Source organism: Hyalella azteca, unplaced genomic scaffold (genome assembly GCF_000764305.2).
Source record: "Hyalella azteca isolate HAZT.00-mixed unplaced genomic scaffold, Hazt_2.0.2 contig6336, whole genome shotgun sequence".
NCBI lineage: Eukaryota > Metazoa > Arthropoda > Malacostraca > Amphipoda > Hyalellidae > Hyalella > Hyalella azteca.
Genome location: NW_025936499.1, coordinates 274650 through 293235, shown reverse-complemented (window position 1 = coordinate 293235; position 18586 = coordinate 274650). Strand labels below are relative to the sequence as shown.

The window sequence follows — 18586 nt, the reverse complement described above, 5'->3', positions numbered from 1 at the left end:
CCATCCACGTTGACATAGTCGACAGCGTCATGGCATCTCTTATGCACAGCGAGCGGATGGAGCAGGTTCAAATGCTGTTAGACAGTTTGATGGGTGTAAGCAATCTTCTGCATGATGGAAGGGAACAGAACCTTGTAACGATGTTACACGTGCAATTAAACTGGATTCAATAGTTGATAACAATATTTTGTCGTGATGTTTAAACAAAACATTTATGGTGTCCTTCTCTTAAGTAAAAGGTCCCGATGAAGTAAATTCATGTCTGTTTTTCTTGAGGTATGAGCAGCGATATTGGAGACGGTATGGGAGCTAGCGCAGCTGCTGGATTGCCACAACATTTAATAAGGAGTTTGGACGGGTGCAGCATCAGGTCTGTTGAGATGAAGTACAGAGCACTATTCGTCCTCAGAGTTGCTTCGAGGCAATTATTTGATTCTTGTTTATATTATTCCGTTAGGTATAGAGAGCCGAATAATGACAAATAAGGCAAATATGAACACTTTATTTAGAAACAAGAGGTATGTGGATTCTAAATTATTTTTCATCGATGTTGAGGATTTGCCGCAAAACAATAAGCACGTAAGTGAAGAGATCGATAATATGCTAAAATCTGTGATGCATCGAAGCTACGATTAAAAAATTTTTATTGTTGCAGGGAGCAGCCGATCGGAGGCCGTAGGTTACTGCGGGTCTCATGGCGGCTCCCCCTACGACTACAGGGAGGTGGGCCCAGCACTAAATTATTAGCGTTATAAAATGACGTGGAAGGCATATTAAGGCCTATTAGTTGATGGAAGGCACCGTAGAATGTGCATTGTGCAGGAATGATTTAGCTCTGATATAATGAATCAAAATTTATCCTTCGTAGTAATTTTGAGTGATTTAATAGTATAAAATAATATACGTTTAAAAATTACTTTTTAAAGACAACACTTCAAAAGAATCCAGTGTCTCCAATCTTACAGATGTACAATGAATTTCTCATTTAATTTTCATATATTAAAAAAATTAATTTTTCAACTTTTTAATATATAATTTTTTAATAGATAAATTTGTTTCAAAATTATTTATTCTATTAATTGATTCATGCATTGCTTCTGACTTTGCACAAGTGTGCAAAATTTCTGATCAATTAAGACAGGTAAAAGTGTGTCAAATATCAGTTATAAGATTTGTAGCTGACAAAATTATTTTTTCAATTTTTTTAATATTGAAAAATTTTTTTTTTAATTTTCAAAATCATTTATTTTGACATTTGATTCATGCATTGTCTCCAACTTTACACAAGTGTGCCAAATTTCAGATCGATAGGATAAGTAGAAGTGTGTTAAATTTCGATTACAAGATTTGTAGCAGACAGACAGACAGACAGACAAACAAACAAACAAACAAACAAAGAAACAAGAAGTGAAGTTAAAGAGAAGTGTTGTAATGAATCCCTTCTTGGGACTTGAACATCAACAAAATAAAAAACTTTCGACAAAAAACATTCGACAATGATTTTTTGACAAAAAATATCAAAATAAATGCTGGCAACATATTTTTTTCAATTCAAGGCGTTTTATTTATTCTTAAGCTCTCGAACATAAAATGTTTTAAGTGTTAAGTTCAACTGACAACAACAAAACGTTTTTCTTCCCTGCATAATGATTTAGGGCCGGTAAAAACAATGCCAACGAATAGTAATGACCGTTATTTTCTAATATTAGAAATATACTTGCCATTCGTTGGTCTGGAACGTTTCAATAAATGAATGTCAATTTATTTTTCACTCCAGCTATTGTGTCACGCGCTGGTCTTCTACGAAGCGAACCGCTCGGGCTACCTGCCCTCGGACCAGCGCGTCGAGTGGCGCGGCGACTCTGCGCTCAACGATGGCGCTGACAACGGCGTCAACCTTGAGGGCGGCTACTACGATGGTGAGAATCTCAGCCTCGGGCGGTAAACGTGAGAGTATAGAATAGGAAATTATCAAAATATTGAATAATTTGTACTGATACATTTATCATAAATTTATTTTAATGTGCATGTACCATGTTTTAGGCGAAAATATAAAAATATTTTATCGCTAGTAACGCTAGGAGTTTGCTTGAGGCAATATGTTGACTAATTCGCAATAATGTTGACCAATACGCAATAATGTTGACTAATTCGCAATAATGTTGACCAATACACAATAATGTTGACTAATTCGCAGTAATGTTGACCAATACACAATAATGTTGACTAATTCGCAATAATGTTGACCAATACACAATAATGTTGACTAATTCGCAGTAATGTTGATCAATACACAATAATGTTGTCTAATTCGCAATAATGTTAACCAATACGCAATAATTTTGAGTCGTGCACTCTGTAATAATAGTGCACTCTGTAATAATAGTGCACGCAATAATAGTGCACTCTGTCGGATAATCTCTGTCGGATAGTGCACTCTGTCGGATAATCTCTGTCGGATAGTGCACTCTGTCGGATAATCTCTGTCGGATAGTGCACTCATGTAGGATAATCTCTGTCGTTAATTTTAAAAATGTTTCGACCCAAGCTTTTCCGCTCACAAAGTGACGTTAGAGATAGATAAAGAGCGAAAAATGTATTCCGTACATTTTTTTCAGCAAGTCACTGTCCGCCCGCATCTTAAGAAGAAAACAATGAGTTGTTTAATTTCACAGACAGCTGATGAAAAAAGAATGCCTCTATTTCTTGGAAAACTTTATGTATACCCGAAAATATCGCTCACTTGTGCAGTCTGCACAGCCATTTACGGCGTGTGCACTTCATCGTGAAAAACTCCTTCGCGTTAACACGAATGCTCACGTGAATTGCGCCACGACAAGCCTCTAATAAGCGCCACGACAAGCTTCTTCGATAAAACTCTTATAACTTCTCGTTTGACTTTAACTACGAAATTCATGTACAAATACTCAACGATATAACGAAGCCAAAAATTTTGTTCTTGTATTTTAATTTCTCTTTTCGCTCATATAACATACAGACTCACTTATTATAGTTATCCCTTAAAGCGGGCGATTTGGTGAAGTTCGGGTTCCCGCTGGCATTTTCGGTCACCTTCTTGTCCTGGGGCTACATCGCCTACGGAGAGGCATACGTCCAGGCCGGTGAGTAGCAATGAAGCCAAGGTTTATCGGTCTGATTCTCGTAAAAACAATGACGACGAGAAGAAATGATGATTTAAATTTTCACAACGCAAAACCCGAAAAATTCTCTCAATGTGCTACGCTTGATTAGAATAGCATGAGTCAATTTGGGTCTTCAGGAAAAAAAATAACAGAGAGACATGTCATACGATATGAATTTGCTCAGGTCAAACTCAGTACCTCGAGAAGACCATCAAGTGGGCTACCGACTTCATCTTGAAGGCTCATACGACCCCGACCACCATCTGGGCGCAGGTCAGCTAACAAAATCTTGCGAGTGCTCTCAAGTTTACGCAATTTCGAGAATTATCTCACAAGAAATAAAATTGAAGTAGTCTTTTCTATTTGAACAAATAATCTCTCAACTTTTGTGTAATGAAGTCAAAATAACATTTAAATTATTAACAAATTGAATAGTATCTTTGATACTGTTACACATTACTGAACGGCTTATAACGAATTTTGCAGTCAAGTGTTATTATGTTGGACAATATTATTGGTGTTTAAGTCGGTCACCGCTTTCTGGAATAACATATTTTTTATTTATGAACTAGTAATTGATGTCCTCTAGAGATTAGAGGAGATAGCCTCGCCAATTTGTGGTATGTTAATGCGAGCTGAAGTTAAAATTTTTTACAGGTTGGAGACGCTCTTCTGGACCACTCATTGTGGGGTCCTCCGGAAGATATGACCATGGCGAGGCCTTCGTATAAGCTCGACCAGGATGCTCCAGGTAAGCTAGAAATTTTTATACTGGTGAGATATTAATATTCATAATGGCACGCTATAGATCATTGCTATAACGATTTATAAATAATTTTAATGGGGAGCCATGAATCTTTCAACTGGTTAGCTATAAATGATTCTACTGGTGGTTTCTGAATCACTGTATAGTTCGTGGAAACGAAATATAGAGTTCAAAACTTTCACAATATCTCGAGGAGTTCTTCTAAGTTTAAGAATAAAGGCTAAAACTAAAAAAGTTGCATAAAACAGTTTACCGAATAGAAGTCCTAGATAAACAAAAATTTTCGTTTGAGGAACGAAAACAATCTAATTAGAGCTCGGAGTTTTAGGCTGTTTGCTTTTAACATTTCAAAAGCTCTATTTGATCTTTGGATTGTTTCTTCCTCGAATTTAATCGTAGCGATAAAGAAAAAGGAAGAAAGCGGCCTTTGGCAGCTTTTCTACCGTTGACCTTGAGTGGTGCGACAGCCAGCATGCGCAGTCTGCATGCCTTCAATCGTAGCACTGTCCGTGTAAAGAAGTTTGGGGAGGAGGTGGTCTCAGCACAGCCTAAAACTCCGAGCTCTAATTAGATTGTTTTCGTTCCTCAAACGAAAATAATTAGAGCAAACTCCGTTTTAGGCTGTTTACCTTCAGATGCACCCCCTCTCGCCCCTCTACCCGACCAACTAACCGCACAGGAATTTTTTCAAATAAGTAAGTTTCTGTGGCGCACCCTGTATATTGATATTAACCTAATGTTTTTGAATAATAGTACTGTAAATTATAACATTTTTGTTCTATGACGCTAGTATCTATAGTATGTAGGGTCTATGAATAAATTTAGAGCATCATGTTTTTGTCAGGCGCTATATTATGCGACATCTTACTAATTATATATCTGGTACCTGAACCTGAGGACAGCGATTCGTTGACTAAGTGCGTGAGGGATATGTAAGACACTATCTGTCTAAAGAACTTTAGACGGGGTGATAATATGTAAGGGATACGATATAGGTAAAGCTAAGACGTCGACCGTTAGGCCGGAGTAGCTCCTCTAACGGTAGTTACATCGCGACGTGCGTATTTGTCAACTTTTGGGGCCTTACTAACTACAAAGGTTCCCAGCCCATTTATAGACTTCGTGCCTCCGTTCACCGGGTTTTTGTCCTCGTGACACATATGCTGTATAAGCTGTCGACTCAGCTTCTGAGGCAAGCTCCCAGCGGTGACACAGTGGACTCGAAGCTAACTAGGTCTGCTGGTAAACACACGAGAATTTGTATCCACATACTACTTTCGAAAATTTTTCTACCGCAGGCTTTGCTCGCTGAGCTGCTGGGTGGCAATTACCTCAACATCCTTCAGTCGAATATTGCTGAACTGCGGAATTTACAGACCACTCCGGGCGGTATGCACTACTTCCAGCACTGGGGGTCGCTCAGATACGCGCTCAACCACGGCTTTATCGCATTCAGGGTGAGTGAAACTTTGCCGAAAAAGGATGAGGAAGTCTGCCATGTTCGTTGCGTTTGCTAATACTAGGCACATTTTATTACACGTCCAGGTCGAAATGATCTGGAAATGGGTTTGTTCTTTTCCCGGAATTATTCAGTCAGTAGCAAGTATTTGTAATTCTATCTCTCTGATGTTCATCTTATTCATATTTGCAATCAGAATACATGAGTTTTTCAGAGATTTTTGTTCACTATATTGGGCCTCATGCAGGCTGCTGATCTCGGCCTCGACACTGCGGCCAACAACGAGTTTGGCGAGCGTCAGATTAACTACGCATTAGGCTCGAACCCCCGAAGCAGCTCCTACGTCGTTGGGGTGGGCAACAACCCGCCGACTCACTGCCATCACAGAGCTGCGTGAGTGATTGTCTTGGAACACTGATGACGTTTGACACATGATTCTACAATATTACTGTAACTGCATAAAACTTATTACTAGAACGGCGCAAAACTGATAGTCTATAATTTACTGTTCAAATAAGTTTTAAGTATTTTCATTTTGCATGCCTATTAATTTCCAACATTAGCTTTAAATTATGTCAATGCCAATAATACCGTTGACAATGTTTGCTGCCTCCAGCTCGTGCCCAGGCCCAGGTATCCCATGCGGTTGGGACTACGGCAATTCAGCCAACCCTAACCCCCACATCCTCTACGGTGCTATCGCTGAATCAGAATGACGGCTACACCGACGAGCGCCAGAACTGGGAGCAGAACGAAGTTGGTTGCGACTACAACGCTGCGCTCGCCGCCAACCTCGCCCGCATGATCACCCACCAGCCGCTGTAACGTCTTCCTGCTTCACCGAGCAGGAGTGAGAGGCTCTCGGGGAACCTGACCGATAACTCCTGGATCTTTTCTCTTATGGACGATTTCTCTTGAAAATACTACTGAAAAGTTAAAATGATCATTTATTAATTTGTTCGGAATTGTGTAATGAAAAAATATCCATTAAAAAATGTGTCTGGCACTCATTTTGTGTTTTTTTATGAAACAGCTGAACTCTTATCGAGAACAAAACTTTCGACGAGTAATCCAAGTGAACATATCATTTCAAATGTAAATCAATAAAATGAAAATTTCTTCCTCCTGGAAGGTGCTAATAATACGATTTATTTTTCAGCAAACTAGTTACGAAACCCAGCTAAAACAACAGTATGCAATTTTTGGTAAAACTATAAATTAGCAGGAAACTTAAGTCTTGAGTTGAGAAAGAAGACTACAATTATCATGCTTTGCGAATCACGTGATCGCAAGATCAATCACAAGAACATTTTTCATTTAATTGGCGCAGGGATGATAACATTACAATGCAAGCCAGTAACTATACAAAAAAATTGATCAGATTTGAAAAAATAAATCAGTTATCCAAAATCCTGCTTTAAAATTAACTGCAATGAGCTCATTTAATTTGGGACAGTTCCACAAAGTTTATCAATGCGTCTACGTCGTCCCTAAGGGATTAGGTCCCTAATTTTCTCAACGTCCTTCAATGCGCTTAGTGGAAGGACGACCTCAGCGAGGTTGGTCATCATGGGAAAACCTCTCAAAAACTTGCGTTCTCCCCATAGCATCATCCTTGTTGGCTGTCTGTAACATTCTCTTTTCAGTTTTTCAAAGAAGAAAGCAAAATTTGATGGTAGCACGTTGCTCACGTAAATCAGCCCTCCTCGAAGATAAAAAAAGATGAGCGCGCAAAACAAGTGTCACAATTTTTTTTTCCATAATTGAAGACGGCCTTATAGAGTACTGATTCTTGGCACACTAACTGATGAATATCAGTAGCATATACATACTTGCAGCACTACTAATGCAGTACTACTAAAAGTTCATTCACCACACAGGCAGTGCATTTTTTAAATAAAGTTTGAAAGCTTACAAATATTGAAATACAAAAAGACTTTATATTTTGCATTATACAACGGTGCATTAGCCGCCATAGTATCAGTCATTATATCGCATAACTTGCTTGGTTGAATACAATTTTTTTTCTCGATAACCACAAAACCTGCTACTATGTGAAATCGAAATGAATGTTAGAAGAACGGACTGGTCAAAATCTTTTAGTAGTATAGTATAGTATCTTTGGCGTTGAAGAATAGGCCTGTCGCCGATTCTTGTGCTTTTCTTGACTAGTTCACAGGTCTAAAGGACTGGCCTTTTGATCAAATCTTTTCAACGGACGGTAGGTTTAAAATCGTTCCTAGACTTTTAGTTGTTTCGTAGGGTACATAGGCATTTCAAGACTGAACATATGCTCCTGCATTGCCTTGTCTAGTCTGTTCTTGAACGCGTTCATACTCGGAGCGTCAACAATATGAGAACAACAATCTTCGGACATGAGAGGATAGGATGCTTTCATCAATGAATAAAATCACATAATCTTTAGAGCTGACGTCGAAAATCAACCAAGTAATGCCAGAGAAGCGTCATTACTTGCAATTTCTCCACTATACGAGTATGTCGACGCAGCAAAAAGGGACTGGCTGAAATGAGTGATCAAAATGCTGCAGGATCATCGCACTCTAGTTTGTTGTTGTTGTACAAATTATCAGCAGAAGTGGGTATACAAAATACTTGAAGGGCTTTCATTTTCCACGGGAACAAACAACTTTCATCGCAGTTGCACGTGTTTATCAATAGTTGGGCTTGGTGAGTAAAGCGAGTTTTCTGCATTGCTCTACGTGAGCACGCTCTTCGGGAGGCAAGCAAACAACAAGAGAAGTTACTTACGTTTTTCAACCGCAAATTGATTGAAAGAAAATTAACGGCTACTCATTTTATTGTGAAAAAAGGTTTGTTATATTCTAGACCATATGACGATGATTTGCAAATTTTATGTTAGCGAGTTTCGTGAATTTTTACCACAGAGTACATTGATATTTCACTCAGTTTCATAGCCAGAAAAAATGAAATTAAACTAAATCGATTGACAGGTTTCAGGACATTGAATAATTACATCAATAAGTTTTTGTGCTTAATTGACATAAAACTGTGGATATTATGTTATCCTTCCAGACAACAATAGGTATACTTCAGTCGTATATCTGTAGTCAGTATAGCTCGTATATGTTTGCGTCCTGTAAACAAGAAGGATGTCGTCGCATCTGCGGTGTATATTTCAAAATGAAACTGATCTGAATAAAAATAATGGAGGAAACTGATCTAATCTGATTTAGTTTGAGGTGAACATGTTATCACACATCCATGCGACAACATTTCTTCTCGCTTCGAGTCACCGACATGTGGAACAGCCTCCCTGATAGCATCGTTGAAACCCCGAGTATGAACATCTTCAAAAACAGACTAGACGAAGCTATGCAGGAGCATATGTTCAGTCTTAAAATGCCTAGCAAATTACGGAATCCAAAGGCCGGATCCCTTGTGAATCAAGTCACGAAAAGTTCAAGAATCGGCAACAGGCCATGGGCCTATTTCTTCAGTGCCGACACTTCTATTCTATTCTATCATGTACTGGGAGCCAGCGTTGGGCCAGCAATGCGCGCGCTGTACACGTACTTCGCTCCCTTTACTGCACTGAACGGGACCAATTAATAACCCCTTAGGTGTCATGATGCACCGTGCGCTTTTCATCCTCGCCCTCCTTGTGGCAGGTCAGACACATTCAAATATTGGTTAGATTCAACGATTTCCTGAGATATAATTTTTATTGTAAGGAATTTCAAAGTGGTAGTTGGATAAAAAAGAAAATAAATCACCCTCTAAATTAAAATGGGCCCGGGATATTCTATTATTTAATGGGCATTCATAGCACTTGTTATTGGTCATTTCTTAGGTAAGCAGCTCTTTCGTTCTGATAAAATAGGTATAAGTCCAAAGTGTCCCCATATAGGCAAGCATCCCTGTAGTCGATCGCAACGTTGGATGTTGTACATGGCGTAGCCTGCTAACGGCCGTGGATCGACAGAAGAACAGTCCATGTGGGGCAAATAATAAATCGCAAAAAAACTGCAAAAATGTCAGGGTTGAGTCTGTAAATTTTTAATATTACGAAGCTCAAAAATAATAACCTCAATTTACCTTGCACAATAACGGGAGCATATTCAGAGTATATTAATGTTTCCATCATGTGCGAAAAATCTCGTTAACATTAGCGTTTTGAAGAGATTTTCAAATTATATAAAAAGAGGAACCGCGGAATAAAAGAGGCTGACTTAAATAATTTCTTAATCATTGATTCTAAGTAATGAAAATGATTAGTTAAATTTACAGTTAACAACCCTACACAGAAAAATTTGTGTAAGTAGCTCTTGCAAAATCTGATTTAGATGAGCAAATAGGCTCACGTATTGATGAAATCAATTACAATTTTTAAAGCTGAACCAAAGTTATGCAAATACTTCCGTTTTCAATAACGATTTATTTGATTTCTGATAGATAAAAGCGGATTTTATTGTTTCTTTTAGGTGCTTTGTGCACATAAACCAACTTTGGGAAATAAAGTTAACGAGTTCTCCGACACGCACTTCAGTTATCAGGTCTCCCGTAAATAATCTTCCTGTATGAGAAAGATCTTGTCTCAAAAACATCCACAAGTTCTCACGTACCCCAGCAATAGTTGGTTGGATTCGGAGCCGCTCAAGGTACATGACTCCGCTTTTGCAAGAAGAATGCACAAACAAACTATGGAATAATTCCGAGATGTTCTGAAATTTTATCAGGGCTACTTATCTTCCTACTTCGAGTTGCGCATGGTCATTAAAACGCATTACAAATATTTAAATGACTATTTTAGAATGTCTAATGAATATTTAATTCACTAAAAATTAATAATAATGTAAAAAACAAGAAAATCAATAGTATTGTCGATAACAATCGTTCCATCAATAATGAGAGGTCAAACGAATAGAAACTACAAACGAGTAAGTTCATAAGGTAATAATTAAAAACGAAATTGATAATTGCACGGCAAAGTCGATGCTTCAGTAATTTCAAGGTGACAAGAACAATAAACGTTATCCCTAATATTCACTGGAAAAGTCTTTAGTCAAGTTGATCGAGTATGTCCCACTGATCGAAGTATGTTCTGGAACGAAAGAGAATCGGGACCACATCAATGCATGGATGACTATACATATGTATAGTCTTCTTGAGTCATCCATATACATATGTATATGGACTTGAGATGCACCCAGCAGGGGTCAATGCAAAACGATCGTCAACACTATACTGACACGTGAGGAGCTCAATGAAGGCATGATGATTTCTTAAAAAAATAGCAAAAGATAAATACCTGTTGTCATTTTTTTCAGATTTAAATATACTTTGGGGAATAAGAAGTTGACGACGTATTCTTCATGTTTGTTGACGGAACGATAAAACGTTAAACCCTGCACCTTTCATACAAACGTAGAACGCTTGCGCAAATTTCAGAGGAAGTTAAAAAATTAATTGCTATCACTCCTTAAGCGCAATCACTGACTACACCACAAATTTCACTCTAAATTGTTAGAATAAATGTATTATCCATCTGTAACATGTACTGCGAGTTGTCGGATTCTAGCGTAAATTTTATGTCCCTTGCTTCAGTTCCTTGCAAAAGGCAGCACCTGCTTCTCCGAGTTCTCCCATCGCTTTCTAGCTTCTTGTCTTTGGCTTGAGCAGGTTCTAGCCGCTCTTACGGTGTTAAAGTAAACCTTCAGCAGTTTTCATTAAATCCCACAACCGTGATGCTACCATGCCATCGAACAATGTAAGTGTAACATAAATATTTTCTTTTTCAAGGAGATTGCGCTACTGTACACTGTACAGGTACGCACGTTGTTTTGGTTCAGGTGTGTATCATTGGAGACCTGTGACCGATAAGCTCATAAAACAAGGCTTGGGAGGCAGTCAACTCAGACCTAGTGCAGAACATGGAGCGTCGAGTCGTTTTCATTCTCGCGCTCCTCGTCGCCGGTGAGTTGCAAGGTTCGCTAATAGTAAAGAAATTATTAAAAGTGAGGGGAAAAGGTACACTAAATCAAGAAAGGAGTAACTACCGTAGTCTAGTTTAAACTTTGCCTATTACAGCTGGGATAAAACACAGCCAAAAACATACTAATGATAAATTTATTTTCCCAAAATAAAGGGATTATTTTTAAGTCGTCAATTATTTTAAGAGAGAGCAGATTCCATTGAAAATATTGATGATCACAATCAATTAAGTTCGGTACAACAATAAAGTGGCCTATTTTCAGGAAAAATCATTAGAATACTAACGATTTATGATATATTTTGTACTCGCATTGGGGTGATTCCGACCGTGCTTCACGTTATTACTCAATTAAGTTGGATTCATAAATATTAACTCATCCCATCGGATGAGATCAAGTTTGAACTATCATCCCAGGCACAAAATAACGTGATGCAACTCCATTATAGTTTGTATGTTATTTCTCAACACAGGGACCAGTCGATCAGAAGCGGTTGGTTACTGCAGCGAATATGGCGGTTCTCCTTACGACTACCGGGAGGTAATGTAAATCAAAACGATGTCACTATAATAATAATGAAAGGTAGTGATAACTGTTAAAAAAAGCCGGCATGAATTTGATGTATACCAACTAAAATCTCATTCTTCTTGAGATCTGTCGGTTCGAAGCAGAATATAAATTATCATTCAATTGTTATCGTTATTATTGACATTCCGTAATTATTCCACACATGACAGACTTAAGAGAATTCTTAAGCAATAGCTATTGCTTATTTTAAAAACAAATTCATGATTTTTACTGGTAATTTCTGTTATAATTTTTACAATTTACGTACCAACGTACCGAAGTTGCAGCTTATATTTACTGATCATATTTTACAACCAAACTTTTGTCTACCATTACGATAAATTGATCAGCTATAACACCATAAGCAGTTACTACATAAACATTTTCGCAGTGTTTGCGTGGATAAGTAGACTCTTAAGATTGTTCATCCGTTATTTGGCAATTCAAATTATGTTGCATCAAACTCTCTCATGATTAGATTGAGTTTTGCAAATCGCAAAAACGAAGTTATCCTCTCTGGAACATTGATCGAGTAGCTTGCAAGATTAGCGATGTAGATCGTATATAGAAAATCTTGGTCAGGTAGATCAGATATGGTAACATTGTCTAACAAAATAGTGAGGCAGCGAAATATTTCAAGAGAATTAACTATACCTAACAATATTTAGCAGCTTATAAACAGAATTTATCCCTAAAGGTGAAACTATTCATGAAAAGCAAAATACTACTGAATTGATTTGTTGGAATTAAAATATCTCGTAAGTTATTCATTCACATTTCAACGAAAAAATCAACATGTGACGTTTATCTAAAACTTAGGTGTTATTGGTGAATCGAAATAAACATTAAATCTTGTTTTCAGCTTCTGTGCCAATCTCTGGTCTTCTACGAAGCTAATCGCTCGGGCAAACTGCCCTCGGACCAGCGCGTTGAATGGCGCTACGACTCCGCTGTGGATGACGGCGCCGCGGACGGCGTTGATCTCGAGGGCGGATATTACGACGGTGAGAGAAGTATTCACGTCTGCTTTGGTTATCAAATTGTCATCGGTTTTCATAATTAAAGGAACAGAAACATATATCAATCTGGAATTCAAGCGACAACAATTTAAAAATTCACTTGCACCATCAACTCAATAGCTTATCGTATCTAATATATGTGCAATGTACATTGCCGTTCAAAACGTTTCCGTTTCACTACTGTTTTGAAGCACGGGAAACAAATTATTCAGGAGTAATGTTTACTTATTCAATCATTTTTAACTTGATAATAATTGGCTAGAACCACCATCAAGATTGCAAATATTGACGAGAAAAATTTGTTGTTGTCTTGTTTGCAGCCGGAGATTTTGTAAAGTTCGCGTTTCCGATGGGCTTCACAATGACGTTCTTGGCGTGGGGTTACATCTCGTACGAGGACGGCTTCGTTCAGGCTGGTAAGTTGTTGCCGTTAACCATTAGGATAATTGATCTGCTATAACACGGCATATCTAGAACTTTTTTGCGATGGTTTTTTATGGATACATGAACTTTTGAGATTGTTCATTTGTAAAGTAATGCTTATGTCAAAAATATTTCCATTTGTATTAGGCCAAGTTGAATATTTCGAGAAGACGCTTCGGTGGGCGACGGACTACTTTTTGAAGTCTCACACTGCACCCACCACCATTTGGGCTCAGGTACGGATGCAACACTGATGAGTACGCCGGCAATTTATTTTACAATATAATTATTTCATTGTAACTATATCTTACCGATCATACCAAAAAATTCGGCTGCTTCATTGAAATAAATTCTCGTTCGGTTCTTTTGTTAGAATATAACCATCATATCCGTAATTTTTTTAATTGAATATTCTTATAATATTTAAGAAAGCATGCATGATCTCGTGAATACAATATATATTTCTGTGAACGTTCACTCGGGGCCATTTCCACTTGTTGGGACATCTCGGAGCCATTTCATAAATCATTATGTGAATCAAACTTGACCGAAAGCGAACTTAAATTTCCCGCATATGATGGTTGTGAATGTAAAATTTAAATCTTGCATCTCAAAATTATTGAATATTTAATGCGATGAAACTTTCAGGTAGGAGACAGCGACTTGGATCACACTTTCTGGGACCGTCCTGAAAACATGACCATGGCTAGACCTTCCTTCGTGCTTAATGAGACCAACCCCGGTCGGTGACAACTTTTATCTTATTATCAGTAAATTAAATTTATTTTATTATTTACTTTTCTTTTTCTTACTTTACTTTTTTATTATTTACTTTTTTACTATTTTATTATTATTTTATTATTTACTTTTATTTTATTATCACTAAAGCGTTCATATTTGCTCATGAAATATTTTAGTCCAAGCTAAATACCGATTGTTAGTTGATAGACAAATATTATTTCATCATTCAATGCCCCAATATCATCAGTGAGAACACTCCTTAGGGAAGGGGTATTTTGTATTTTTCAATCAAAGCAATAGCTAAAGTCAACCTGTTTTGACTTTTATTAGTTAATTTATTTTACCAGGCCAGCTTACGGCAGCAGTAATAAGTACTGACTGTCATCCTAATTTCTGTCAGCCGGCATGCCGCTGGCATTCATTCTCATACGTACATAAAATTTTAAATTGATAGTATTTTCAATTTTGGTATAGATAAAATACAATAATTTAATAATAGGTATAAAAATGAGACAGAATATTCATCGCAGGAAAGTTAAGTGTGTTATTCTTCTATAACTAGGCACTGAGGTTGGAGCTGAACTAGCTGCGGGATTAGCTGCTTCCTCCATGGTGTTTCAGGTGAGTTTGAGGCCTCGTTATCTCACTTATCTGTTGGCCTAACATAATACGACGAACGTTTCGAGCTTCTCGGTCAAACCTAAAAAATCGTATGATCATCGAAATTGATCTCACAGTTTAATCGGTTTGGGCGAACATACAGTAAGTTACTACTATTAGAAAGATTTATACCTGCGCTATTCGTATTAATTACAGAGGATTCAGGTTTCAATATTTTTGAACTCACAATCTTTGAATTGTTGACAATTTATAAATACTTTGATAGGTAGAATCCACGATTTATAACTAACCATAAAAACAATTTTCCAACATTTAGATCATGAAGTACTCAATATGACTCAAACGTTGAGCTTATTTGTGTAAAATTGAATGCTTACAGAGGAGCGACCCCGCGTACGCCGCAACTCTGCTGACGGCCGCCAAAGAGTTGTTTGACTTCGCTAACACCTACAGAGCGGTCTACTCCGATAATATTCCAGAAGGGGACGCCTATTACACGTAATATTTGTAAAAGTTTTTATTTTCCATGGTTGGTTTCTGTTTTCACCATCAAAAACCAAGCTGCTAATTACTTTTTGTGTACATAATTTTATCTTTTTCCGATGATCCTAAGGCTCTTTAAGGTTGCAATTTAAGTCCTGGCACCGTGATTACAAAAAATGATTAACAAAATCCATATTCTACTTGAGAATTCGTCCGCAAATCGTGCAATGTGTAACCGTTACGTGCAGGTCCTCGGGCTACGGCGATGAGCTGACATGGGGCGCCATTTGGCTGTACCGCGCCACTGGTGACGACAGCTACAGAGCCCTCGCCGAGCAGTTCTACGTAGAGTTCAACGTCGCTTACGGCGCGAGTTTCAATTGGGACAACAAAAAATCTGGGTGCAATGTAAGTTCTCTAATAAAATTAAATGGCTGGCGAGATATTGTTTTGTATTACGGCAAAATGAAAGATCTGCAAGGTGTGGCTGCATCGTTTCCAAAAATCGCCAAAATAATGAACTTGTTTCATGCACTGCTTCTCTGGATTTAAAAACACCGCTAACAGTTTATATTTGGGGTTTTTTAGTCTACGGTAAATACAAAACATTCAATTAAGGTATTTATTTGAGGCTTGCATAATTTATCTTTAATAATCTATTTGAAAGTTGAACTTTCATATACGAAAGTTGATTGATGTCCGAAAGTTGAACTTTCAGACATCAGTCAATGGGCAGAGTAAATTTTCTCCACATGATTTTCTTTGTAGTACTGAGCAATATAAATTAAAATGAAATCATTCAATTCATAAAATCAACGAGTCAGATTCAAGCACTCGGCCCTGAATTTAACTGGACTTGTTTCGCCTCAAAGTCTCATCGTTCCTCAGGCGGTGTTCGCGGAGCTGCTGGGGGGAGAGTACCTGACCTTCCTGCAGCAGAACGTGGCCGAGTTCAGGAACAACTACGTCACCACGCCGGGCGGCCTGCACTACTTCTCGCAATGGGGGTCTCTTAGACACGCCCTTAATCACGCCTTCATCGCTTTCAAGGTCATATTATTGCATTTTTCAATCAATTCCAACAATATTTCGAGAGTCTTCTAAAATGAAATAAAAACGACGAACCAAATTTTTTTAAATTAATCGTACCAACTTCAGGCTGCGGACCTTGGTATTGATGTGGATGCAAACGTCGAGTTCGCTGAGCGTCAAGTTAACTACGCACTGGGGACTAATCCGTCCGACCGATCGTACGTTGTGGGTGTAGGCAAGAATCCACCTACCCACTGCCATCACAGAGCTGCGTGAGTGGATGAAAATATATTACGATGACTACAGAAACAAAACTTCTCATTATATTGTCGTTACTGAGAAATTGTTTTAGCGTAATTCTCTGGCATAACAGCATGGCATTATTGGTTCCATTTCCATTATATCATCTACTTATAGGCGCCTATTTAGTTGAGTTCGCTCGAGCAATTACCGTCTATTTCATATCATATCACACCCGTAATTTAATCGTTGCAATCGATAAACGGCCTGGAAACCTGGATATATTAGATTTAAATTTCTTAAATCAGAGTACTTATATCATTAGTTCGCTTAACTCGCTAGTTCACCAAGAGTTCATTAACATCAGAATAATATTTTGGAACTATCCACAGAAAAACTTATAACACGAACTATTTGAATTCATTTTGGAAGAAAAAGATTTTTAGACTCGAAAATCTTGCTGCATTAAAGCCAATATGATGCACTTCTTACAGGTCGTGTCCAGACATCGACGTGCCCTGCGGCTGGACCTACTTCGACACCCCCGACCCTAACCCCCACATCCTCTACGGAGCATTGGTCGGGGGACCTGACGAGGTGAGACTACCTTAATACCTTACAGTAAGAGGAACCCGACCTGGCACATGACGAGGTGAGACTACCTTAATACCTTAAGAGGAAACAGACCTGGCACATGAAACTTGGTTGAAAACTACAGCCATCTAATGACAGTAAACATTGTGGACCAAACGCCCTTCCCGAGAATTGGGAAAATTTGATAAAAACAAAAAATATAACAATAGTAACCTCAATGCACACAAAATTAAAATAATTATTTCACAAATAATTTAAACGAGATATATCTATCCGCGCTGGCATTGCAATTTCCAATGTATAAAATTCCTTGTACACAACTTATCTGTTCGAATGATAATTAAATTAAATGGTTCATTATTTATTTAATTAATTAAATTAATTAATTAATTAAATGGTTCATTTGTGGTGTTCAATGAGAAAAAATCAATTGTTTGATGAGATGATACTGGAAACGCTCGTCTCATCATTTATTTATCGTGAACAGAACGACGTCTACGCGGACAACCGCACGAACTTCGTGCAGAACGAAGTGGCGACGGATTACAACGCCGGCTTCGTGGGCACGCTGGCGCGCATGGTCATCAACCAACCGCTGTGAGACAGCCATGCTCTGTACGGCAGCCATGCTCTGTGAGGCAGCCAAGCTCTGTGAGGCAGCCAAGCTCTGTGAGGCAGCCATGCTCGGTGCGGCAGCCATGCTCTGTAAGGCAGCCAAGCTCTGTGAGGCAGCTAAGCTATGTGAGGCAGCCATGCTCTGTAAGGTTCTGTGAAAAATGTCCACCACAAGTAAATCATCCCTCATAGTTTTTTTTTTATTCTTGCCCCGGCTGTTTTGAGCCTTGCGCCGACCGTGGCTGCAGGCGGACGTGTGTTGCTGTGCTCCGTTTACAACACTGTATGAATTTTATACCCTCGTTTTTGAAAACTACGTCGAAAATCTTCATTAGCGATTTTTTAAGTTATAGGACTACGCTCTGAGGATCTACCGACGCTGAATGTCGTGCCATGCATTAAATCTGACTGGTGACCGTTACTGTTCTAAAACCGATCTGCCATCTTGATTAGTTCGTCCATCTTGGCTTGATCGGTCCTCGTGTTTAAAACTACGAGGCGAATATTTATGAGCAAGTTCTGACATAGAGGACTAAACTTTAACGATTAAGTTAACAGTAAATTAATACCAGCGTGTTCGATCTACGGCCCGCCCATTCGAGCGGAAAATTAGAATGCATAATTTTCGATTAAAGACCTGATTTCCAATTTATTTTGGTTCTAGGTAGCTGTCAAAATGGTAATTTCAGTCGCATGTGGAGAGAACTCTATTTCAGTTAAGCTGGACACACGAGCACCATACGCGACCATGAAATCATCTCCGAATGCCAATTAGAGATTAATTGTTAGACAGTACGGTACGTCTCCATCACTCCAATTCTGGACAAGTTGTATCATGTGACACGAAGGATTATAAAGAGTCGGTTCTTTTCGCCATCTAATTTGAAATTGATAACATGCGATTGCACAGG

General features: G+C 38.3%; 2 protein-coding genes across 3 annotated transcripts; both read left to right on the top strand.

Annotated features, from left to right (window-relative positions):
- Positions 1 to 278: 278 nt before the first annotated feature.
- LOC108673479 (endoglucanase 11-like) lies at positions 279 to 6084 on the top strand. The gene is made up of 9 exons (XM_018161318.1): positions 279 to 300; positions 656 to 723; positions 1778 to 1919; positions 3027 to 3122; positions 3328 to 3416; positions 3801 to 3917; positions 5208 to 5366; positions 5616 to 5761; positions 5985 to 6084. Exons 1-9 carry the CDS (start codon positions 279 to 281, stop codon positions 6082 to 6084), a joined length of 939 nt encoding a protein of 312 aa, XP_018016807.1.
- Positions 6085 to 11267: 5183 nt separating this feature from the next.
- On the top strand, positions 11268 to 17854 carry LOC108673489 (endoglucanase E-4). Of its 2 annotated transcripts, XM_047880803.1 has the most exons (14): positions 11268 to 11323; positions 11813 to 11880; positions 12770 to 12911; positions 13247 to 13342; positions 13497 to 13585; positions 13998 to 14091; positions 14653 to 14711; positions 15091 to 15209; positions 15443 to 15602; positions 16083 to 16244; positions 16353 to 16498; positions 16961 to 17063; positions 17548 to 17655; positions 17692 to 17854. In XM_047880803.1, exons 1-14 carry the CDS (start codon positions 11281 to 11283, stop codon positions 17695 to 17697), a joined length of 1395 nt encoding a protein of 464 aa, XP_047736759.1. In that variant the 5' UTR covers positions 11268 to 11280; the 3' UTR covers positions 17698 to 17854. The 2 variants fall into 2 exon arrangements, with proteins under 2 accessions (XP_047736759.1, XP_018016821.1); XM_018161332.2 differs by lacking the exon at positions 17692 to 17854 and having other exon boundaries at positions 17548 to 17681.
- Positions 17855 to 18586: the final 732 nt, after the last annotated feature.